We start from the raw sequence: 21,185 nt of genomic DNA, 5'->3' as shown, positions 1-21,185 counted from the left end.
ACTTCAGCTTTGGGTATGGCAATCTCCAGATTTTCCACTGCCGATCTGGCATGCTGCTGGACAGGCACATTCCTCCCATCCAAGATCATCCCATGCAGAAACAGGTAAATCAAGGTCAGTCAGGCAGGTTGGCAAAGCACACTGTTACTCTGCCACATTGCCAACTCTTCAGACAGGATTTCAGAGTTCTCCACTGGTATTTCCTCATAGTCCCAGGCAAAGGGAGCCCAGCCCCGGCACTGAGCAAAGTCTAGTAGCCGTCTGTAGGTGATCTCCAGCTCCCATTCCTGAACGGCCAGAAACTCTATATATATGGCATATACATATCCAGACTGTGTGTCTTGGGGGGCGGCATGGACTTGAATCCAAGTAACACCTCAGGGGTCCCCAGACATACAGCTCACAAAGAGCAACGTTCCCCCAAATGCCAGGGCCTATAATCGCAAGGCAAGAGGCTGGCATTCAGTCCCCTCCAACAGCCTCTGACCCGGCTAGGTCTGTCACAGGCTGGAACCTCATAAATATTCAGGCTGGTTTTGAATCTCCCACCCTAAGCTCTTGGAGCTTCTTACAGAGACACAAGGAAGAAAATAAACTCCAAGTTTATGAAACCCCAAACAAACTGGGTCAGGATCACTGCTCCCTTGATTACAGAAAGAGCTACGCTAGGAGGGTGCTACGTCAGGGTAAGGGAAATCCTGTCTTATTTCACTAGTCCTGATGGCAACTCCAAATTTTGGACTTACTCATATTGTCATTCCTTATAACATTGGAAATCTCCCTGATTGGGTAATGGGGACAAAGACCATGTAAAAACCTGACAGTTCTATTTATCTCCACTCTTTCCATATTAAAAACGTTTTACAATTCTTCCAAATTTACTAGCTGTCAAAACTGCTTAGTAAATTATCGATACAGGTAAAATAACTTGTTTCCAAACTGCTTTAGAGTATATATGTAGAGTAGAGTGATTTATTACAAGTGCTGTCCATAGCAAGCAATTATAAAAAGGATCTGAATTCCCTTTTGTGCATCACTCAGAAGTAATTTAAGTCCCAACAGTTTCAAGGATCACTGACAGCAAAACAAGCAGACTGTGGTAATGCTGCCTATAGGCTTCATGGGAACATTCACTAGCTGTGCCACAATGCAATCAAATTCAAGTTGATAGGACATATTTAATCAACTCGCATTACATCCATGCAACAAAACAGTTCAATGCAAGTTTTCACAGCCAATACACTTCAAAAAAGGGTAGTGAACCCTATAATCATTTCTGCAGCCCACTAGAAAGGTATGTAATATGCCTTGCAATTGATGGGGTTGATTGTGTGTGTAAGAGCTGCTAGTGAAAACAAAACATCTATAAAGAAATGCAAGTAATAAAGGTGGGTAACAGCAGCCATCTCATCTATTTGTTTTCTGAGCATGGTTCTTGTTTGCCCCAGAATTCTCCATCTCTTACTATTCCAATATTGACTGAGCCTAAGTCTAATGCTGCGTACACACGTAGAGGACTATCCAATGGACTTAGTCTGGCGGACTTCCCGCCAGACTGTCCGTCCGACTTTCCGAAACGGGCTACTTGCCCACACAAGGCATTTTTTCAGCGGACTAATGCGGCGTACTAAATCCGCCGTACTATACGCCCTACTTTTGAAATTAACGGGCTCGCCCACACACGTGGAGGCAAGTTCGCTCATTTCGAGCAATAGTTTATTGCACAGCTCCGGGGGTCTTCCGTCTTCGGGGGTCTTCTCGCCGGACTCCTCCGCTATCTTCTGCTAGCTCTTTTGCTAGCGGAGGAGCCCGGCTTTCTTCCTCGCTGCCGCCCTCTTCTTCCGACTTCGGTGGTCTTGTCCCCCTCTTCGGTTCTTCTGCCAGGCCACCGCGCCTTCTTATAGCTCTTTTACAGGCGGTGGCCTGGTCTTCTGTCGCCGCTGTAGTCGCCGCCTTCTGTTCTTCTGTTCTTCTCTTCAGATGCTGACTCGTCGCTCCCTCCGCTCACAATGGCTCCGGTGCTTATATAGGGACATCCATCGCGCCGGAGCCATTGTGAGCGGAGAGAGCGACGAGTCAGCATCTGAAGAGAAGAACAGAAGGCGGCGACTACAGCGGTGACAGAAGACCACCGCCTGTAAAAGAGCTATAAGAAGGTGCGGTGGCCCGGCAGAAGAACCGAAGAGGGGGACAAGACCCCTGAAGTCGGAAGAAGAGGGCGGCGGTAAGGAAGAAAGCCGGGCTCCTCCGCTAGCAAAAGAGCAAGCAGAAGATAGCTGAGGAGTCCGGCGAGAAGACCCCCGAAGACGGAAGACCCCCGGAGCTGTGCAATAAACTATTTTATCTTGTGTGTTGTGTTTTTTTTTAACTTTATTTTACAGGTGAATGGGTAGGGGTACATTGTACCCCACACTCATTCACATAGGGTGGGGGGCCGGTATTATTAAAGGGGGCTCCCGGATTCTGAAAAGCCCCCCGCCCGCAGACCCCGACAACCAACGGCCAGGGTTGTCGGGAAGAGGCCCTTGTCCTCATCAACATGGGGACAAGGTGCTTTGGGGTGGTAGGGGTGGTAGGGCTCAGGAGGTGGGGGTGCTCGCTCGTCCCCCCCTTTCCTGGCCGGCCGGGTAGCGTGCTCGGACAAGGGTCTGATGTGGACCTGTGGGGAACCCCCACGCCGATATTTTCGGCATTGGGGTTCCCCTTTAAGTCCATGCCAGGTGGCAGGGTCAGCGACGTCTCCTTCGCGGGCCCCGCCTACCTGGAGACCCGCTCAAAATGAGCGGACTCCGGGCGGGAAAAGTCCATTCATTTCAAAAATACGGCGGACTGGCATACGCACGGCCGGATTGTCTGCCGAAATGCAAGTCCAGCGGGAAGATTGGAGTGCAAAACTACTTTCTAAGTCCGCCGTACTTTCGGGTCAAAAAAGTATGCCGGAGGCTACACACGGGGGGATTGTCCGGTGGACTTGAGTATGCCGGACTTTTCCACCCGATTGTTTGATCGTGTGAACTGGGTTATGCCAAAGCTCTATCCTGCGTAGAACAACTTCCTTCTAATATTAGTACTTTAGAAGTGCCATAAAAAAAATCATAACATCAATATGGTAAAATATTACATGTTCAATTTTATTTAATACAAAAAGTTGCAAAAAAAGCCCCATGTAGTATATGTACAATGGATACATTTGGAATACTGGGATTAATAAACACATACCTCTAATCAGCCACCTATGTCTGCTAAGGTTCTATAATAAACTGTAGAAATTTGCTCAAATACAGTGTGCCAGGTTTGTATTGAGATGGCTACTGCACTGCAAGGGCTCAACGCTCATTCATGTCTAAGGTACTGGTTAAAAAAAGAAACTGGTTAAAAAAAAAATGACTGCTCCACCAGTTACAGGTCCGCTGGAATCGTCTCATACGATTCAGGGCTCATAGACCTACACTGGATGTGAGTAAGCTATGGGACAGTCCATAAGACAGAATGTAGGAGCGCCAGCTGCAAGGACAGCGGGAATCAGGTAAGTAAAAGATTTTTTTTTTGATACCCCAGAATTAAATAAGCATTTAACATAAACAGTGTGGGGGCAGCCCCACTGCAAGGGAGGCTTTTTGTTTTCTTTGGAGAAGAATATTTTTTTTCACATAGCGGCATGATGACAGGCCACAAAGTTCATAAGCATGGCTGCATGCACTTCCTCCAGATCTTGAGATATTAGGACCTTCTGCATCCTCCCAAGAAAGTTCTCTCCTTCGCCTGGGTTACATCTTCCATATATTTACTGCTGTCTCGGTCAAAAGAGATGCTTGCCCAAAGGATAAAAGGACTCGTTGTCCTGTTCTTGTTGCTGTGTCCCGGGAACAACAGTGCTGCCCCTTCCAGCTCATGCCCATGCACAATTGATCTGGCTCTTTCAGTGCTTGGATTAGGAAACCCTCTTCTACCTGTAGCTTCTCCCTCCACCTCATATTAATAAATTTTTAACACTGCTCCAACTTGTCCAGTAACTGACATGACATCACACAGTCATATGAAATACTAATTTCAGTGCTCATCTACACTCAGCAATAGTTGTAAATGACCCAGTCACCAGAGAATTTTTTTCTGTTACCACCCTGTTGTAAGGACACTCATTGAATCATAGGAAACCAAATGCAAACAAAAGCCACTTATTGGCAATTTAGTAACTCTTAACCTGGATTTTATTGGCCATTACATTTTCACCATTAGGAGCAAGTTACACATTACACTCATATTTGGGTATAACATAATATACTCCTATATACTTACCTCCCACCACCAGTACTCTGTTATCTGGAACAGTGGGTAAGGGACTTTCTCCCCAAACCTGCTGTCATTTTTTGAAAACAGCATGGCAGTGTGGGGTCCTGCCCACACAGCCACATAGTTAATTTACATTTTCCTCAATGAATTGTGAGGGCACAGGTACCTCATTGATTCTTACAAAGCCCAAGTTCACCATAATGTAAGTGAGTTTGATATTTTCCTGTTTTTGTCCATTTAACAGTGTACTTCTTCCAACTTTTGCGTACAAAAATTTATATGAGTGTGTTTCTCCTTTCTACAACATTTTCTTATTCTTCCCTCCTCAGTACTATTCTTAATTCATGAAGCTAAACTTGTATTTTGAATGGATTTTTTTATATTAAAGATTGTTTTATGCATAAGCTGACTGGACAAAATATTTTTTGTTCTTCTTAGATACACACTTGTGGATATTCTGCGTGCGATACTGCTATCTCTAGAAGCTATGATAGAAGACCCAGAACTTCAAGTCAATGGATTTGTTTTAATAATAGACTGGAGCAACTTTACCTTCAAACAAGCATCAAAGTTGACGCCAAGCATGCTGAGACTAGCAATAGAAGGTCTTCAGGTGAGAGAGCTTTTTTTGTGACATAATTGCTCACCGTCTACAGTAAATTATATAAGATGTCACTCCAGACAAAACCCTGTTTTTTGGAAAAAAGGGGGTTCAACCCTGAGAGTTTTATTGCTATGTGTGTGTAGTCAATTGGGATAAATTGCCCATTATTTGATGTTCTGAAGTCTATACAGCTAAAGAGGGACACAGAGGTCAATAGATTTAACAGGGATCCTAATCTCCCTAATGCTCGTATAGATATATTTTCTCAATTGGTGACCACACAGGAAGTATAGAGAAGTAAAAAGCGTAAAAATATCGTAAAAATATGAAGTTTAATTTTAAAAATTGTTATATACTACATGTTGTGACAAACAATGTTACACTTGGTACACATAATGCCAAAAGATATGCTTAGGAAAAAGTATGTATGCCCATCCAAACCAATGGGGTTTGGATGGACACAGAAGTTTGGGATTAAGGTGTATGAATAGCCAAAACCTTTTCACTTTGGAGAGATTTCCTCCCACTACCTGTTGCATTTGCAGGACAGAAAGCTAGTGGAATCTCTCCAATGACACACAGAAACAGTTAACATCATTTTTATCCCTTTCCTACTCTAAAAACACAAAAAAAGTTGTGGCCATATAAATACATACATACCATTTCTATGCTTGAAGATACATATATTGTAATACAGTTCTTGCAAGATGTTTCTGACTTTGAAAGAGATCTGAATTGGGCAATTACACAACAAATTAGGTTTATTTTTGACAAATATAAATATATTGTGTACTCTTGGGGGCTAAAACATGCATGATTTATACATCTAGTGAGAGCAAAACTGGATGATGCAGTGATGAAGAATGTGTCCTTGGCAGATTAAATACTTAACAGTCTTTGATCTAGAAGCTGCTAGTCTGCAACTTCTTGTGTGGACAAGATGCAATCGTGTATTCAAAAAGGCATTGGGTTGATTTACTACAGGAAAAAAAGGCTGCTCTTTTTTCAACGGAATGTTCACATTGTAAGGGAAATATAACTTAGCTTAGTGAATGTGATGAAAATTCACTTTGCAATAAATACCCAAGCATGGATTAAAACAAAAGCAAAACACATTTTGATTGTGCAGGATTGAATGATGGAAGCTATCAGAGATTCACTTCATTCACTAAGCTAAATAAAAATTCCCTTGCAACATGAATAGCCTATTAACCTTTAGCATATCAACCCCCTGAACTCAGCAGAGGGAGGGCATTGTAGCAGCAGGAAACATTAGTAAGACCTGGAGATGCACTGTGTACGCAGCACAGATTTCTTAACATATTTATTGAAGACGAAGGAAAATTAATTCCAGTTGATTTCCATGAAAAAAATGCACAATTTGATGTGTTTTATTTTGTTAAAAAATACATTAAACTCTAATAATACTATTAACAGACTGTAGGTTCAACACTGACCTGGCTGCTACAGCTGATTCCTTCTGTACATACTGCTAAAAAGCGTGGGGTTCCCCCAAATTCAATTACCAGGCCCTTCAGGTCTGGTATGGATATTAAGGGGAACCCTGCGTCAAATTTAAAAAAAAATTATGTGGGGTTCCCCCCAAGTATCCATACCAGAGCCTTCAGGTCTGGTATGGATTTTAAGGGGAACTCCATGCCAAATTAAAAAAAAAAATGGCGTGGAGTTCCCCCTAAAAATCCATACCAGACTCTTTATCTGAGCACGCAACCTGGCAGGCCGCAGGAAAAGAGGGAGGACGAGAGAGCAGCCCCCCTCCTGAACCGTACCAGGCCACATGCCCTCAACATTGGGAGGATGCTTTGGGGTCCCCCCCAAAACACCTTGTCCACATGTTGATGAGGACAAGGGCCTCATCCCCACAACCCTGGCCGGTGGTTGTGGGGGTCTGCGGGTGGGGGGTTTATCAGAATCTGGAAGCCCCCTTTAACAAGGGGACCCCCAGATCCCAGCCCCCCCTGTTTGAAATGGTAAGGGGGTACAAAAGTACCCCTACCATTTCACAAAGAAAGTGTAAAAAATAGTTTTAAAAAAAACACACACCATTGCAAAAGTCCTTTATTAAAAATATATATTTTTTTTAAAGATTCCAGTGGTGGTAATCCACTCTTGCTATCCAGAAATGGGTGATCATCTCTCCGGGGTCCAGCTGGCTGATCTGATCCAGCGATGGGTGATCTCTTCCTCCAGTGCAGCACATCCATCCTCTGTCTCCACTGGAGACACTGCGGGAATCCCGGCAGCCTGACACTTCTTATCTGAGGAGGACAGGGTCACCCGTCACCTGACCCCACCCCCTCTGACACAAGGGGAAAGCTGGGCTTCCCCAGTCACGTACGGGTGACCCCGGCAGGCCAGAAAAGTCTGTGTGCATTTCCGACAATCATATAATGCCAGTGCTCGGCTCCAAAAGGAGTTGAACCTGCCCAAGAACTGCCTTATATGTGACATGCCCACCAGGTGGAACTCAACGTTGGCCATGCTACAGCAGCTACACATGCAGCAGAGGGCCATCAATGAGTACCTGTGCGATTATGGCACCAGGACAAGGTCAGGGGAGCTTGTTTTTTTTTCACCACGCCAGTGGGGCATGATCAGGGATGCATACACTGTCCTGTCACCATTTGAGGAGGCCGCAAGGATGGTGAGCAGTGACAGTGCATGCACCAGTGGCATTGAACCTCTTGTCCACCTGTTGGAACATACGCTGCGTGGAATAATGGACAGGGCACTTGTGACAGAACAGAGATAGGAAGAGGAGGACTTCCTTGCCTCTCAAGGCCCCCTTTATCCAGACAGTGTTCCTGCTGTCCCACCCATCACACAGGAAGAGGAGGAGGAGGATTGTGTCAGCATGGAGGTGGAGCCTGGCACTCAGCATCAGCAGTAGCAGCAGCAGCAGTCTTTTAGGGATAATTTACAGTCCCAAGAAACCCGTGGACTTGTATGTGGCTGGGAGGAGGTGGCTGCGAATCATGTCGTCCTTCGTGACCCAGAGGACTCCGGACCGAATGTCTCAGCTAACCTACGCTGCATGGCCTCCCTGATCCTGCAAAGCCTGCGGAATGTTCCTCGTATTCTTCGGATCAAGGAGAGGGACCATTACTGGCTGGCAACTCTCCTTGATCCACGGTACAAGGGTAAGGTTGCGGACCTTATCTTGCCATCGCAAAGGGAGCAGAGGATAAGACATCTCCGGGAGGCCTTGCAGAAAGGTCTGTGCAATGCGTTCCCAGAGACTTGAAGGGGGGTTACAAACTCCTGGTCCTGGAAAACGTGTTGCTGAGACTTCGGTCAGTCACAGAAGGAGCGGTGGAGAAGGTGGCCGTCTGACCGATGCGTTCAGACAATTTTTTAGTCCGCAGCCCCAAGGTATGATCGGTTCCAGCAACCATTTCCAGCGTCTGATTTACATGGTGCAGGAATACCTAGGGGCAAGGTCAGACTTGGACACCTTTCCCACCAAAAATCCTCTGGCTTACTGGGTCTTGAGGATGGATCACTGGCCAGAGCTTGCACAGTATGCAATTGAGCTACTGGCCTGTCCTGCATCCAGCGTTCTTTCGGAACGCACATTCAGTGCTGCTGGAGGCTTTGTAACTGATCACAGGGTGCACCTGTCCACTGACTCGGTTGATCGACTGACCTTCATAAAGATGAATCAGTCTTGGATCACCACCAGCTACCAAGCACCTGAAGCTGATGTACCCTATTAATTATTTTTGAAATGTCACATCCGTTCAAGACTGCCTATGCTGATGCTGAGTGACTATCCTGTTATGTTGACTGACTATCCTCTTCCTCCTCAATGATCCTGCTGATAGCTTGGAAGAACATTTTTGGTTCTGGGGGCCGCCACCAGTGGCTAAGGCCCTATTTTTCAGCCCCCATTTAACAGGGGCATTTAATTACAATTTTTGATGCAATGCTTTGCAACAGGGCTCATTCCTGCACTCCAACTAGAGTATCTGGGAGAGTTTACAGTGTGGTGGCACCAACACCAGTGCCTAAGGCCCAATTTTTCAGCCCCTGTTTAACAGGAGCGTGTAATTACAATTTTTGATGCAATACTTTGCAGCAGGGCTCATTCCTGCGCTCCAAATAGAGTATCTGTGAGGGGTTGCAGTGTTGTGGCACCAGTGCCTAAGGCCCAATTTTTCAGCTCCTGTTTAACAGGTGCATGTAATTATAATTCTTGATATAATATTTCACAGCAGGGCCCGTTCCAGCGTCCACCGAGAGTAATTGTGAGGACTTACAGTGTTGTGGCACCAGCACCACCACAACCACCAAAGGCCCAATTTTTCTACCACTGTTCAACAATGGCATGTAATACAATTCTTGATATAATAGTTCACAGCAGGGCACTCCAGAGTCACTTTGAGGGATTACAGTGTTAACTTGTGGCAACACCAACACCTTAGGGCCAAATGTCTGCAGAGCATATAGGGCAGGCCCCTACTTTCAAACATCCAACTTACAAACAGGAAGTGAGATGAAAAAAGACTGACGGTCAAAAAAATTATATTGGGGTGATAACCCTTCCCTATGTTTTCCAAAAAGCTTAAAAATAGATTTTTTGACTGGAGCTACACTTTAAAAATGTACCACTTCAAAATTTCAAACAGATTCTACTTAACACAACAAACCTGCACAGTCACTGTCTTGTTTGCACCGCCTGTATACTGCTGTTCTGAGTATATAGGGCCTGGGTGCCCCACACCTTTCCTTTTTTTTTATTTGGGTATGGGGTTCCCCTTAATATCCGTACAAGACCCAAAGGGACTGGTAGTGGGCAGGGGGGCTATCCATGCCATTTTTCTCAATGATTTTCATCCATATTGCCGGAACCAGACATTACATTAAAACCGTAAGCAGTTTTCAATGATTTTTTTTCCATTAAATGTCATTTTGTGCAGGGACTGTTCTAAACAGGGGAAACACGTGCCACTTCACAGGCATACTATAGACAACCCCCAGGCACGATTTTTAAACTAATATTTCACTTTTTTTTTTTTCACTTTAATCGTCATTAAAATCAGTGCTCCCGAAAAAACAGCAGTTTTAAAAAAAAAGATTTGCATTGATCCATGTCCCCTGGGGCAGAAGCCGGGCCCCCAAACTCTTTTTAGGACGATATCTTGCATATTAGCCTTTAAAATTAGCACTTTTGATTTCGAACGTTCGAGTCCTATAGACTTCAATGGGGTTCTAAAGTTCGTACGAATTTTCGGTCCGTTTGCAGGTTCTGGTTGCGAACCGAAACGGGGGGGGGGGGGGGTATTGGGTGTTCGGCTCATCCCTAGTCACCAGTATGGTATTTGTATATTGAAATCATATCCCCTCTCAAGCGTCTCTTCTCCAGACAGAATAAGTTCAGTGCTCGCTACCTTTCCTCATAACGAATATCCTCCAGACCCTTTATCAGCTTTGTTGCCCTTCTTTGTACTCACTCCATTTCCAGTACATCCTTCCTGAGGACTGGTGCCCAGAACTGGACAACATATTCCAGGTGCGGCTGGACCAGGGTCTTGTAGAGCAGGAGAATTATTGTTTTATCTCTGTAGTTAATGCACTACCTTTTTAATGCATGCCAATATTCTGTTTGCTTTGCTAGCAGCAGCTTGGCATTGCATGCCATTGCTGAGCTTTCATCTACTAGGGCCCCCAGGTCCTTTTCCATCCTAGATTCCTTCAGAGGTTCTCCCCCCAGTATATAGATTGCATTCCTATTTTTGCCACCCAAAGGCATTATTTTACATTTTTCTACATTGAGCCTCATTTGCCATGTAGTTGCCTACCCCATTAATTTGCTCAGATCTTTTTGCAAGGTTTCCACATTCTGCTGAGAAGTTATTGCCCTGCTTAGCTTAGCTTAGTATCATCTGTAAATACAGAGTTCAAACTGTTTACCTCATCCTCCAGGTCATTTATGAACAAATTAAATAGGATTGGTCCTAGCACAGAACCCTGGGGGACCCCATTACCCACCCCTGACCATTCCAAGTACTCCCCATTTATCACCACCCTCTGAACTCACCCTTGTAGTCAGTTTTCAATCCATGTACTCACCCTGTACTCACCCTATGGTCCATGCCAACGGACCTTATTTTGTACAGTAAACGTTTTTGGGGAACTGTGTCAAATGCTTTTGCAAAATCCAGATACACCACGTCTCCGGGCCTTCCTTTATCTAGCTGGCAACTCACCTCCTCATAGAAGGTTAGTCATGAACGATTCTTCATGAATCCATGCTGATTACTGCTAATGATACCGTTCTCATTACTAAAATCTTGTATATGGTCTCCTATCATCCCCTCCAAGAGTTTACATACTATTAATGTTAGGCTAACTAGTCTATAATTTCCAGGGATGTATTTCGGGCCCTTTTTAAATATTGGAGCTACATTGGCTTTTCTCCAATCAGCTGGTACCATTCCAGTCAGTATGTGTACAAAAATAAAACCATAAAAACACTGCGCTGTCAAAATATCAGAGAGCAGCTAACACAACAAAATAGATATATTGTTCAAACAGTAAAAGAGTTGCACAAAGTGTAGCGCTAAAAAAGTAAATAGTGTGAAAAAAAAAAAAGTAAATAGTGTGAGCACATCTATAGACAAATATCACACATAAGTGCAAAATTGCATAGAACTACAATGATTCATATACCATATATTGCATTGATTAGCATACCATAAATGTCATACCAAATATATACAGTATACTTATATGTGTCCAAGTATATACAGAAATAAACAGAAATAATAGGTGTAAAAAGAATATGAAATGTGAAAGGTCCTTTCCAAAAAAGGAAGAAAATCAAGTCCCACTTGTGCAGTTGGATATTAATATCAAACGGACCATCTAATCATAGAGATGCAACATGTAGCCACCCATGTGTCGATACCACCACCTCTATAAATGTGGGCTTACCAGATGATTTTGACCCAAAAAAAGTATATTCCAAGGGTCATGCACACTTTTATGATAACAACAGGTAAGTGGAACTCCCAGGTACTGGATTTCCAAACTTAAAGGAAAGATTTCTTCCAAATACGAATAGATATTATCAGGTTCTCTCCGGTTACATGAAAAGCCAAACTCCAACCGATGAACATATAGGATGGAAGAATAAGGCCATATAGCGTAATTCTGTATGTAATATAAATTTATTAAAATGGTAACAAACTTACATTTAAAAGTAGTTTTCAAGTGCTTTCAATATAAAAATGGCGGCAGTGGAGTTCTTCAAACATTCCTGCACTCCAACTAGAGTATCTGGGAGAGTTTGCTGTGTCGTGGCACCAGCACCAGTGCCACAGCTCAATTTTCAGCCCCTATTTAACAGGGGCATGTAATTATCCGTCCATATTGCACCCTTACATTTATTGTTGCATTCTTTATAAAGTCTGAATGCTGATGATGATCCCTCAACCTTGTATTTTTTGAAGGCCTTCTCCTTTGCTTTTATATGCATGTTTACATTGGAGTTAAGCCATCCAGGACTTTTGTTTGCTCTTTTAAATTCATTACCCAATGGGATGCATTGGCTAATGCCCTTATTTAATATGCTCTTAATATGCTCTTAAAGCAAACCCATCTCTCCTCCACATTCTTTGTTCCTAAGATTTTATCCCAATTTATGCCTTCTAGTAAAGTTTGTAGTTTAGGGAAGTTGGCTCTTTTGAAATTCAGTGTCTTTGTATTCCCCTTATTTTTCCTATTCGTGTGATTTATACAGAAGCCAATTGACCTGTGGTCGCTATTCCCTAGAATTTCCACATCCGTGATCAGGTCTGTATTGTTGGTAATCAGTAGATCCAGTAACGCTTTATTTCTAGTTGGTGCATCTACCACCTCAGGTTAGGGGGCCTATAGCATGCTCCCAGTATTATTTTTCCCTTAGCTTCATCCCTTTGGAGCTCTAATAATAAGGATTCCACCTCCTCCCTAGCTTCCTTAGTGATGTCATCTCTCACATTCTTGATTTATAGGCATACCCCTCCCCCTTTTTTACTCTCTCTATCCTTGCAATAAAGGGTATACCCGTGAATGTATGCCAGCCAATCATGAGAGCTGTTGAAACAGGTCTCTGAAATTCCCAAAAAATCCAAATCCTCCTCGTACAATAGTATCTCTAGTTCAGCCATCTTGTCCGCCAGGCTCCTGGCATTGGTGAACATGCCATGTAATGTTTTTGACTGGTCGCATATTATCCTCTTATTGGGTGTTTCGAGATTGCAACTAGGACTTGCTATTATACTTACCCTGGGTTTATGTGATCTGGTTAACCTATCACTAATGCCCCCAATACTACCCTCTGAAATATGTTCTGCATGGACTATCTCTGTTAGAAATGTATTTCTTATTAATTACAACTTTGTGTAAAAAAAATACATTTGTGTACATTTTGTGTTCCAAAAAACAAAATTTTAAATCTTTTAGAAAATACATTGATGTGTTTCTTTCCAAAATGTGGTAATTTTGTCGGTGTTTCCCATCTTGGCACTTCAGGAACTCAAGAAATATGATGAATAGTCAGGAAATTAGGTACATAATGTATGCTACTTGAAAGTTTAAAGGTGCTCCTTGGATTTTGGGCCCCTCTATGCATCTAGGCTGTGAGAAAGTGTCACACATGGTATACTCATTCTCGGGAGGTGTAGCATAATGTGTTTTGAGATGTAATTGAAAGTATGCCTATATTGTATGTGAAAAATAACTTGTTAAAATGACAACTTTGTGAGGAAAATACATTTTTTTTAAAATCATTTCTTAATTTTCCAAAAAAGTTAGGAGGGAAGGGCCAAGAGCAGCTAAGAGGGACCCGGCAAGATGAGGACCAGGGCTGCTCTGTGCAAAACCAACTGCACAGAGGAGGTAAGTATAACATGTTTTTTTTTATATGAGACTATACAATCACTTTACATGTATTGCTCCCATTTTCAGAAGTCCTAATGTACTTTTCTTCAAAAAGGGGGCTTTTTAGTAACTATTGGCTTGACTAGTGTTATGATGACTAACTTAAGCTGGCTGCACATAGTTCAGTTTTTTTGTTCAGCCAGTGGGCTAAACTAAAAAGCTGAACCGATTTCCCTATTCACATTTAGGCAGATAGGGGAATCCTCTCTGCTGCTCTATTGTATTCTGACAGTTGGGAGACTCCCCCACTGTCAGAATACAAAAAAATCAGCCCTGCTGCCATTGGCTGCAGCCACTGATTGAGTGGCTTTTATGAGACAGGGCAGTTGAACGGACATTTTACTGCAGTGGCCCCACATGGAGCAAAATTCAGCTGGTACCTGCTGAACTGTCTGAACTTTGATCAATCCATATATGGTCACCTTTAGTTAGGTTTCGCTCTAAACACTGCTTCATGGAGTTGTGTATTCCATACTTTGCCTGGATGAGGGCCTGATGTCCCTTTACACCTGTGGCCTGATGCATTGAATTTAAATAGAAGTTCACCCTGATACTAACATCTCTAAAGCTACTTGCATCCACAATATAAGTCTAACCTATCTAGCCCTGTAAAGAAGAAATTGCTAAAAATACCTTTTGTGAAGTCGATTGGGTCGGTCCTGTCCCATGCTAAGCTGTCAATGGGGGCTTCTCCTTGGAGGTGAATGCAGAAGAGGCAGCAACTCTATGGGTGTAGTCACTTCCCGTTCATTTCCCAGCCATTGTTGGCTGTCTCTTCTACAGAGAGAGACTGAACCAGATTGGCTTGAGAAAAGGTATGTATAGCGATTTCTTCTTTACAGGGCTAATAGGTTAGTCTTGGATTGTGAATGCCAGTAGATTTAGAGATTTTAGTATTAGGGTGAACTTCCACTTGCAATGCTGACAATGCATCACAATGGACCCAAACTCAGACTTGAACTGTTTTTCGCTGATGCAATGCAATGTGCTACACTGCACCACAGATATACTGGCTGTGTGATAGTAAATGCATTGTGGTACCATTCAAAATGAATGTAACCACAGTGCACAGCACTGCGGTACATACATTGTCATACATTATAGTAACTGCAACACATAGGTGTGAAGCCAGATCAAAACAGCTAAATGCAATTGGAAATGAACAACTGCAGATTAGGCTGTGTTTGTGCTATACAGTTCTTAATTAGTTCCTAATTTACAGTTAGACACAGTGGCATAAGGAAATCATTTTCATACCCCAAACCACTATTCTAAATTGAATCAGCTAAAATTAGCACCTCTGCTTAGCAAGCATCATTATTCTGGTAAGAAAAAAGTGACAAAGGCTTCATAGTGTAAAACTGCTGTGTTGTTTATTCATATAAGAGAAAGGTACTCACATTAATCAAAATGTACAAGGGACAGCAAACAAGCCACTTCCATCCACCAGCGTGATGACGTCAACACAGGCTCTACCCTGTGTTGCTCTGCTCTGTTTTTTATCATTGGAGATATTCTCAAGAGGCCAGCTCCTTAAGAACATCTCCTATTATGAAATTTGAACTTATGTCCACCAAAAATTGTCAAGTGGGGAACCTTCTGGAAACAAAATAGAGTGACTGGATGATACATAACAGCTGCATAGCTTGCATCTATTGAACATAATTGCTCCATTTTAAAGGGTTGCTTTGTTTTCTACATGCTAATGCACCCCTCTGCCTTATTTTCTACAATTTCCATTTCATATCTGTTAAATTCAGTATGTTAATTTCATGGGTATCAGGGCTAGAGGCAATTTCTAACAATACTATAGAGATGGCGTTAACACTTATTACAATATACTGTATAGCCTTGTACTCTAAATGTATTTTTCTTGCCTTTCTCCCCTTCCCTCCTTTTTTAATCTTATAAAGTGCCATTTATTTTTTTCTACTGTTAGGCTGCGTACACACGGGCGGACTGTTCGCCCAACTTTGTCCGCTGAACAGTGTTTGGGCGGACAGTCCGCTCGTGTGTGGGCTTTCAGCGGACAGTTTCAGCGGACAGTTTGACGAACAAGGTTTTTCGGAAATTCCGTAAAACTGTCCGCTGAAACCTTGTTTCAGCGAACAGTCCGCTCGTGTGTAGGCTTGTTCGTCAAACAAAGTTGCGCGCATGCTCAGAAAGGATTTTCACGCCGAAAGTTATAATGCAGTGTATAGGACGTCGTATTTTTCGTCCCGTCGTACGTGCCGTTCACGTCATCGCGCACGGTTTCAGCAAACTGTTCGTTCGTCGTGTGTGGCCATGTCCGTCCATGCTAATTTTGAGCGGACTGTTTGCCGAAACTGTTTGACGGACAAAGTTGGGCGAACAGTCCGCCCGTGTGTACGCGGCCTTACACCTGTATTTAGTTATGGGTAACGACCACTATCTATGCATGTATAATAAAACATGTTAAATGGCTTTCCTTATTGTGGTGTTTTTCATGTTTCTCACTGTGAAAACTTCAAGCTGTATATATATATATATATATATATATATATATATATATATATATATATATATATATATATATTATCTTTGGTAGATTTTAACTAATTGAAAAGACCATAAAGCCTACAGCTAGTACAGCTAGAAAGTTTAGCATATTTATTTTGTATGTCAGGAAAAAATTCCAGTATGAACAGTGACAAGTTAGATAAGAAAAACTTGGCTATCAAGCCTGCGGTCTTCCTTATCTTATCGGATTCCACACCCCTGTTAGTTGTTAGGAAGGATCTATTTTAAGTAAAAGAAAATTATCATTAGTAGCTTGTAGCCTATTAAAAAGGCCATCCAGCCTGCAGCTAGAAAGTTTAGCATTTTATACTGTATGTCAGGTAAAACCCTCTATATAGACAGCGACAAGGTAGATAAGAAATATATCATCCATGTAAGAACGTCAAAATCAGATTTTACTCATATATCATAGTCATTTTTACATTCTATGTTTATACCACTATCCTTTAACTTCCCTTAAATTTACTGTCAGGAAATAAGACATTCGCTTATTACCCGATATATCAATATCTGTGCCACAGAATGTCATTGCCTAAATTTTTACAAAATTCTTTGTTTCTTCACACCAGCAGCTTGTATGCATTCATTTGATACATCCAAGTGCAATTGATTGCTCTATTTAGTCATTAATTTGTTTCTGTATAATTTTGTAGTAATATCAAAATAGCATACAAATATTTTCTCTACCAAACTCTGTAGCCACCCAGTAAAATGTTATTCATATTTCAGATGCTAAATTATATTACACAAGCAGTGCTTAATATTTTGGTATACAGATACTTTTTCTAAACTTCGATGAACTGAAAACTCCTTGTAACCCTAACCAGTAAATACATTTCACTAATATTACACTACTATAGTACTAATAGTAGTATAGTATACAAATATTTTTGATTTCGGATCCCACCCACTGTACTTCAGTATTGGATCATCTAGTCAATAGGGTAGCACAGGATGTTTCAGGATGTAAGGACCTTGAGGCACTCTAGAAGCATACCAAGGTGAGGTGAAGGGTGTTATTAATAAAGTAGATCTAAAGGCATTTTTTTTTCATGCTTCATTTTTTTTTTTTGCTATCTGCCCCATTGGAAAGATTTACCTTTACTTCCTGTCCCATAGCCAAAGCAGGAAGTGAGATGAAATCTCTCCAAAGTGAAGGAAACCCTTGTTGTCACCAGTGTCACCAGAGCTAATGTACCCATTGGAAGATTTGCCCCCATTCCTGCTCTGGTGACAATCCAAAGTGTGGGATTTTCTTTCACTTGCACTCTCAGTGATAACAGTAAATAGGACAAAACTAGGGTTGTCCTGATACCAATATTGGTATCTGTATTGGGGCCAATACTGAGCATTTGCGCGAGTATTTGTACTCGCACAAATGTTCCCTATGCCTGATTCGATACCTGGGACAGAGGATTAAGCGTCTCGGCACAACCGGAAGTCAGCGTGCGGAACGGAAGTGGCAGTCTGTATTGACGTCAGCGTGTGGACATCCCACGCCCATCTTGGTACACCCTGCACTCGGCTGCAGTAAGCCAGCAGCAGACATCTTATTATACCCAGCCTATATAGTTCGGGCTGGGTGTAACAAGATGGCCGCTGCTGCTTTTAATGCGGCCAAGTGCAAGGAGACTAAGATGGGCGTCGCAGCAGCCTTTCCTCATGGCATGACAGTGCCTGCCCATCAGTGCCCATAAATGCCACCTATCAGTGCCCAATGCCCATAAGTGCCACCTGTCAGTGCCAGCCACCTGTCAATGCCATCTATCAGTGCCAGCCACCTATTAATGCCACCTGTCAGTGCCAGCCATCAGTGCCATCTGTCAATGCCTGCAGTCACTGCCATCTGTCAGGGCCAGACATCAGTGCCATCTGTCAGTGCCCACCATCAGTGCCAGCCATCAGTGCCATCTGTCAGTGCCCACCATCAGTGCCCGCCATCTATCAGTGCTGCATATCAGTGCCACCTAATCCTATCAGTGTTCATCAGTGCTGAATATCAGCGCCACCTAATCTGTATTGTGCTTTGAAAACTGTTACATAACATTAAAAAAAAGTATTGATATTCGGTATCGGCGAGCACTTGAAAAAAAGTATCGGTACTTGTACTCAGTCTTAAAATAGTGGTATCGGGACAACCCTAGACAAAACAAAGAGAGTGAATCTCCATAATGGGGACACAGACATCAGTAAAAAACAGACAGGTGTTCAAATCATTCTGCACTCTATTCACTACATTAAAAATAATGTGTTGCCTTTAGTTATACTTTAAGTGCCCATAGGTTTAGATCAATTAATAGTCACAACAATTATAATCATTGCAGACTTTAATCTTATATTTGACTTTAACAGTGGGGAAGATTTACTGAAATTAGAGCACTCTGAATCTGGTGCAGCTGTACATGGTAGCCAATCGGTTTCTAACTGCAGCTTGTTCACTCAAGCTTTGACAATAACACCTGGAAGCTGCTTGGTTTCTGTTCAGAGCTGCACTAGATTTTGCACTCTTGCATTTTAGTAAATCACCCTCACTATGACTTCTACTACTATTGTTGCAGATGTGTTAGCAAAGAGAGCACATGCAATGTCTTTTCTCTCAGCAAACATAAATATACACACAAGTCACATACTTGCCAATTGTCCTGGACTTGTTAGGCTGTCCCACTTTTGAGTTAATTTTCCTGCTTTGGTTGTGTCCCAGGATCACAGTGTGAGGCTTCCTAAGTGTTATTGTGCTTATAGTGGAACTTTAATCAGAAAATAAATTCCTAATAGGTCACTTCAGGCTGGCCCCTTTTGCATATAAAACATAGCATGGTCACTTTATAATGCACAGCTCAGAGGCCACTTTGCTTCATGTTGCATGGTGGATTACCACTCTGGCGTATTCATCCCTGTGTGATGCCAGTATTGATGGCGGGATGCAATATATATTTTTTGCTATACATAGCATAAGTGCCATCTATCCTTCTTACTCCACCCTATTGTGGCATTTTCGGGAGTTAATTCTGTGATCTCACGTATCCAGGAAACAATATTTCATCCTATCATGTACTACTTCTCTAACCTGTGACTGGTTCATCTCCATTGTTATCCCTGAGCTCACCTGCGATAATTAGACATGATTTGTTATTTATGGGTTCATTTTGGTGGTTACTACCCTATTTACCTCTTCACGCTCGACTGGTTGCTGTTTTAGTTGGCAGTGGGGACCCCTTCTCTCTGGGGAGGAATGCCTAGGCTATTGCTACTCACTCTCTCCTTCCTTTGAGATGGTATCTTTGTTCACCCCAATGATCGTTTACCGCTCCCTGCTCTATATCTGAAGTTGATCAGCACACACCCAATCAGTCCTGAGGAAGCAAGTCTTTCTTGCGAAACGTATAAGTGTGGAGCCATGCTTGGCCGCATTTTGATAACCCATACCGACATGATATCTACTAAAGACGAAAAAACAAGCTCTGGCCTGCCACACTCTTCAGAAAAACACTTTCTTTTATTGGAAAATCACATCACAGCTCAACAAACACAGAAAACAAGGAAAAATTGCTGACGTTTCGCACTAACTGTAGTGCTTAATAGTAGCTATGATTAAGCACTACAGTTAGTGCGAAACATCAGCAATTTTTCCTTGTTCGCTGTGTTTGTTGAGCTGTGATGTGATTTTCCAATAAAAGAAAGTGTTTTTCTGAACAGTGCGGCAGTCCAGAGCTTGTTTTTCTTCTGTTGCTAGTGGTAATAGCCAGCACCTGTGGCTTCCCAGCTGAATAGACAGTTTACAGCCTGCATGTGTGCTCCTGGAGTGGTGGGATCCCTTCTCCTTCATGATATCTACTAAAGCTGTATTTTTAAATCATTTTCAATATATTGTGGCTTGCTATCTCCATATTTAAAGATTGAGTATCTGCTAGACATACCAGATGTAGAGGATGCTATTATATTTTAATATTCATGTTTGTATATTTTTTTAAATATTTTGTAATAAAAAATAAAATATTTGACATGAACTGCCTCATACTATGCCTACAAAGTCCGCTTTTTTTGTTGAGAAGCTAGTTTAACTCGTCTTTTTTTTCTATGAAGCCACCTTTTTTTTTTTCTTGACATAGTTTATAAACCTAGACAGAAGGAGCTGGAGAATCCAGCAGACCTTGGATTTTAAATTGACAGATCAGGTAGTGTTGGAACACTAAAGCTGTTAGGTTATTTTTGGGTGCAGGGACATAGATGCATGCTTTTGGAGCCCTCGTCAACATAGTGATTATAAACTTCTATAGAAGAGGGCTTGGGTAATAACTCTGCAAACTATGATAAAATAAAGATTACACCTTTAAGTTTGGGATTTGTGATGAAGTGAAAAAAGCAGACAGATTTTGTTTTAAGAAGTGTCTACACTTTAAACAAGTAAAAAAAAACTTGATGCATTACATAGTTTAAACTGGGATATTCTGTTTTAAGATGTTATTGTTCTTCCACAGGTTTAGAATGCAAACACTTACTTTTACTTTGGTTCCTTTTTTTGGGATATGATATATTTCAACACATTCCCATAACATACTTAAAAAAGGGGTTTTATTGTATGCAGAATAAAAATCTGATAGGTTAAATTCCCTAATGCTAAAACGGACCTATACTGAAGAAATGCTATACTACATAAATTACAAATGTTAGTAAGAATTCTTATGCAGCAGCAATGCATGATCTTAGCCACTGTGACATTCATTTTTGTGATGTTTGCTTGCCAGCTTTTTTTCCTCTGTATTTTTAATCAATAAAATCATAGATTGTTTTCATGCTGAAGTTT

At 42.1% G+C, this 21,185-nt stretch overlaps 1 protein-coding gene across 1 annotated transcript in view; it reads left to right on the top strand.

Annotated features, from left to right (window-relative positions):
- CLVS2 (clavesin 2) overlaps positions 1–21,185 on the top strand; it is a 120,098-nt gene that overhangs the window by 64,766 nt on the left and 34,147 nt on the right. Inside the window, exon 2 of the mRNA XM_077487011.1 lies at positions 4,729–4,903. Within this exon, the coding sequence (XP_077343137.1) occupies positions 4,729–4,903 (175 nt within the window). The remainder of the gene's footprint in view (positions 1–4,728; positions 4,904–21,185) is intronic.

Source organism: Lithobates pipiens, unplaced genomic scaffold (genome assembly GCF_037356315.1).
Source record: "Lithobates pipiens isolate NorthernLeopardFrog02 unplaced genomic scaffold, aLitPip1_a1.2 Scaffold_18, whole genome shotgun sequence".
Classification (NCBI taxonomy): Eukaryota; Metazoa; Chordata; class Amphibia; order Anura; family Ranidae; genus Lithobates; species Lithobates pipiens.
This window is presented reverse-complemented; position numbering and strand designations above follow the sequence as displayed.